Here is a 5,000-nt window from a genome sequence, read left to right on the forward strand (position 1 = left end):
AAATCACTGAAAATACAAACATATTTTTAATATTAGTGACAAGCAAAGGGCTAATATGTATGTAGAGAATTTCACAAACCAATATGAAAATATTTTTTTAAAAAAAACAACCCAGTGGAGAGAAATGGGTAAAGGACGTCAACCAGAGAACTACAAATGACTAATAAAAGTAAGAAAATATGTGTAACTAAAGAATTACAATTAATTAAAGCAGTATGATGGGACTTTTCAATTATCACCTTAGTGGAGATGAAAAAGATTGATAGGAATCATTTTGAGTGAGAGAGTGGGCAAACAGGAGTTAGTGCATGTTGACAGGCGGTATATACCCTATTATAGTTCCAGGTCTCGCAGCATTGGCATTACCTGGCAGCTAGGTAGAAATGCAGCATCTTAGAACCCTGTCCCAGTCTTCCGGACCAGAACTTGCCTTCTAACAAGGCCTTCGGGTGACCTGAGTATACATTGGAGTTTGAGAAGTCCTGCTTCCGAGGAGTGGGAGCCTGCCTGGAATTGGACCCTGCCTCTGCCCTTTGCTAACTCCATGACCTTCCAGGTATATCAGCTAGTGTAGGGCACCAGTGCTGTGTAACAAACCACCCCAAACCAAGGGGCTTAAACCTCATGGATCCATGAGGTGGCTGGGGCAGCTGTGCTTCATGCTGCAGGTCTGCAGACCTGGTCTGGCTCCACGTGTCTCTCATATTCTTGGGACCAATGGACTGAATGGGGCATGGCGACGGCAGAGGCACAAAAGGGCAAGTGGAAGCCTGGGAAGCCTCTGGAAGGCTAATCTTATAACTGGCACATGGGCACTTCCGCCCATGTTCCATTGGCCAAAGCAAGTCACGTGACCCAAACAAGCCCAGATCAAGGGCTAGGGAAGGACAGTTGGCCATTGGTGGAGGAATTGCAAAGTCACATAGCAAAAGGCGTGGGTAGGGAGTGGGGGTGGCAGTTACGTGATTCTGTGCTTTAACTTCCTCCTCTTCTATATGATGGGGACAGTAACGGTGCCTCCCTTGCAGGACTATAGGATTGTCTTGAGGATTCAATGAGTCAATAGATATGAAAGTGACTATGACATTGCCTGGCACAGAGGAAGCCCTCAATCAGTGTATTATTAGCTGGGATTATTGTGGGGTGATGGGATGTGGATTGGTACAGCTTTTTGGGGAAGGCTGTTTGTCAGTATCTATTAAAATTAAAAATATGTGTGACATTTGACCAGAGCAGATCTTCTTTTAGGGATTTAGCCCGACAGTGCACAGAAACAGACCAGCAGACGTACATGTGAGCAGCTGTTAACCACTATGTTGTTTTCATGATTTAGAACTGGAGACAGCTGTGTGTCTAGCTGAGGGCCAGCTTTGCAAGTGCCCCTGCCGCTGACCAAGTGTCCTCTCTTTCCTCCTCCAGGTGGGCCTTTCTGGAGCTGGGCACGGATGGCCGCTACAATGACAGCCTGCAGGCCTATGCAGCCGGCATGGTGGAGGCTGCCGTGTCCGAGGAGGTAGGGCCAAATGGGGGAACTGGAGCTCCCAGCCTGTCCCATCCCAAACATGATCCCCAGTGTGCCTTGGAGAGTTTTGGGGTATGAGCAGAGTGGACCCCACCCCCACCCCCTGTCCCCAGCCCTCTGTCTAGTTAGGGGAGAAAAGTTCACATGGATTCTTTTAAAAATTATACGAGATGCTATTTGATACATAGAAAAAAATACATAACATATTCTGAGTTATAGTGTGTAGTAATAAAATGAACAACTGAACTAAAACTTAGACTGTTAGCAATACCATTGAAGTCCCCCATCCCCCTGTCTTTTCTACCCCCAGAGGCACCCATCCTCCTAAATGTGGTAGCTGTCATTTCCTTTCCGTTGTTGATTTGTGTTGAGAAATAGTTCACACGCTATACAATTCACCATTTTAAAACATACAATTTAGTTGTTTTTAATATATTCATAAGATTGTGCAACCACTGTCACTATCTAATTCCAGAGCATTTTTATGACCCCAGAAAGAAACTCCATATCTGTTAGCGGTCACTCCCCAGTGCCCCTCCCCCCAGCACCCACTAATCTTTCTGTCTCCATGGATTTGCTTATTCTGAAGTTTCATATAAATGGAATCACACAATGTGCACCCTTTTGTGACTGGCTTCTTTCCCTTGGCATGATGTTTTCAATATTTATCCGTGTTTTAGTATGTATGAGCACTTTATTACTTTTATAGCTGAATAGTACTGCATTATGGATAGACCACATTTTATTTATTCATTCAGCAGTGGTGGGCATTTGAGTTGTGTCCACTCCCTTACTTTTTTTTTTTTTTTTTTTTTTTTTTTTAATAAAAGATGACCGGTAAGGGGATCTTAACCCTTGACTTGGTGTTGTCAGCACCACGCTCAGCCAGTGAGCGAACCGGCCATCCCTATGTGGGATCCGAACCTGGGGCCTTGGTGTTATCAGCACCGCACTCTCCCGAGTGAGCCACGGGCCGGCCCCCACTCCCTTACTTTTGTTAAACTAGTTTTACTACATGTGATGAATTCCTAAACAGCATATGATTTTGCTTTACTTGATTTTGAGCTTTATAAAAACGATCCTCAGACATTTAAGAAATCAGAGTGTCAGAAGCGGGAGAGGCTGTGGCGTGAGGACTATCTCCCAGGCTGTGGGTGGAGGTGTGAATTGGTGCACCCACTCTGGAAAATAATTTGGCATTAACTTGTAGAGTTGAAAACCCCACATGCACTTGGATCCAGCAGCCTTTTGGCCGTGTACCCTAGAGGTGACCCAGGGATGGTCATGAGGTGTTCAAAGCAGCCTTGAAGTGGGAGCACTCAAAATGCCCTCAGTAGGTGAATGGGTACTGAGATTGAGGTCCGGTCACACTGTGGAGTACACCAGAGCTGGGAAAATGAGCAAGTGGCCCTGATGAATCTGAGATGCATGATGATAAGGGAGAGAGCCCTATACAGAGTGACACCCTTTGTAAACCTCACACTGCTTGTCTGGGCACCCAGTTGCGGTTTTAGATGGTCTCCCAGTGTTGCTTTTTGTTGCTTTGCCCCCCCATGGATTTGTCACTTCACTTCCCCTGGGTGATGGAGATGCAAAGGATTACTCAAAGCCCATCTTTTCTGAGCAGTGACAGACCCTGAAGTGGTTAATCTTCCACCAGAACCCTCAAGCAAGAGGCATCCCTTCCTTGGGATATTAACCCCGAATTGGGGTTCTCTTCCTGCATTTATTTTCCAGACCAGGAAGTTACAGGAAGAGAACATAGGTGGGGTTATAGTTTAACAATATAGGCTGGTAACTTTCAGTGAGACAAGGCAGATGACATTCCAGTAAGGCAATTAAGTGTTCCTAGCAACAAAAGCTTGATCTTAGCAAACATTCCTTCTCCCTCCAGCAATTTTCCAGTATCTACACATATCAATCAGTAACCTGTCCGTCCTTGAGCCAGTAACCTTGCTGTGTCACAAATCTTTATCTTACACTGGAGACTTTATAGCCTGAGGAAAATTTCCAGTCCTCCGCAAGGCCAGTATTTGAAACTGCAAGGATTTGGAAAGCCAGGCCCTGTGAAGTACATTTGCTTCATAGTATATTCCACATCCCAGGACCCTTAATGTCCAGGGAAGTGGTCAGACACTGGGCCTGGCCAGGGCTCTTTTGGGTTCTTGATGGTGAATGGGGAATGATTCCATCTCTCAAGGGGCTCATGGCCTGCTGGGGACACTGAGGTGGGGCCATGTGGCTCACATGTGAGGAATCCCAGGCCCATGTGCTGGACGCTTTGCCTACATTATCTTGCTGAGTCGCACACCAGCCCTCTGAGGGAGGCAAGGCCACCTGAACAGATGAGGCTGCTCAGGCCCAGTAGGGGGAAGTTACCCAGGATCAAACAGCCAGTCAGTAGAGGAGTCAGCATTCGAACCCAGCTCTGCCCAACCCAAGTCTTGCTCCTAACTGGTTTGTTCTGCTGCCTCCCCCTCTGGCCTGAGGGCTTCTGTGAATGGTGATTGTGTCTTGTCCCTGGCTGTGTCCCCTGAGCCCAGCCAAGAGCCTGGTATAGGACAGGCACTGGGGAAATGCCATGGAAGTCATGGAAGGCTGCATGGAGGAGGTGGTATCTTAGTGGGTCCTTGAGAGAGGAACTGATCTGGATGTGTTTCAATGAGATGGCTTTGGAGCAGCAGGGATCCCTAAACCATCAATCCTGGGGCAGTGGGTGCTGCCATAATTTCCTCACTGACTCGTGTGGCTTGGGAATATTTCCAGTGGGCTGGGAGGTATGGCCGAAGTTCACCTTTGCCAGGTGAGGTCAGCACTTTGGGAAATTACAAATCCACATCTTTATGTGGGTTCAAGTAAATCTTGGCTCTTTGATTCACTACCTGGGCGGCCTTGAGAAAGATATTCAGCTACCTGTGTCTTGGTTTCCTCAGCTGTAAAGTGGGGCTGGTAGTAATAGCAACTTTCTTAGAGAGGGGTGGTGAGGTTCGAACATGTCAGTTCACATGAAGAGTGCTCAGGAATATTAGCTATGGGCAACTGACCACTCCTCTGTAGAGCAGCAAGATGTCTCCTCCTGCTGGAATGTCAGTTGGGTGTTTTTGTTATTCTGGGCCAGGTCAGGCTGATCTTGGCTGGGCTCGATGGTGCTTCTGCAATTAGCTGGTAGGTCAGCCAGGGCGTTCATGTATCTGGGGGCCACCTCTCTGTCAGCTAGGGAGACAGGGACACCTGGGCTACATGGTCTTTCATTCTCCAGCAGGCATGCCCGGGCTCATTCCTGTGGCATCTGGGCAGGAAGTGCTGAAGCCTGTTGAGGCTTGGTTGACACAGGGTTCTCTTGCCCAGGTGAGTCAGCAGGGATATTTGCTGTTTTGTTCACTGCTGTGTCCTTAGTGCTTAGAAAAGACATAATAGCTGCTCCAAAAAACATCAGCTGACTGACTGGCAATACATGTGCAGAGGAGTCACAGAGGAG

The 5,000-nt window shown here is 47.4% G+C and overlaps 1 protein-coding gene across 1 annotated transcript in view; it reads left to right on the forward strand.

Moving 5' to 3' along the window:
- The window catches only part of PLBD2 (phospholipase B domain containing 2), a 38,860-nt gene that overhangs the window by 17,488 nt on the left and 16,372 nt on the right, over positions 1–5,000 (forward strand). The window contains exon 3 of the mRNA XM_008572591.1: positions 1,369–1,513. Within this exon, the coding sequence (XP_008570813.1) occupies positions 1,369–1,513 (145 nt within the window). The remainder of the gene's footprint in view (positions 1–1,368; positions 1,514–5,000) is intronic.

This window comes from Galeopterus variegatus, unplaced genomic scaffold (assembly GCF_000696425.1).
Source record: "Galeopterus variegatus unplaced genomic scaffold, G_variegatus-3.0.2 Scaffold807, whole genome shotgun sequence".
NCBI classification, from domain to species: Eukaryota; Metazoa; Chordata; class Mammalia; order Dermoptera; family Cynocephalidae; genus Galeopterus; species Galeopterus variegatus.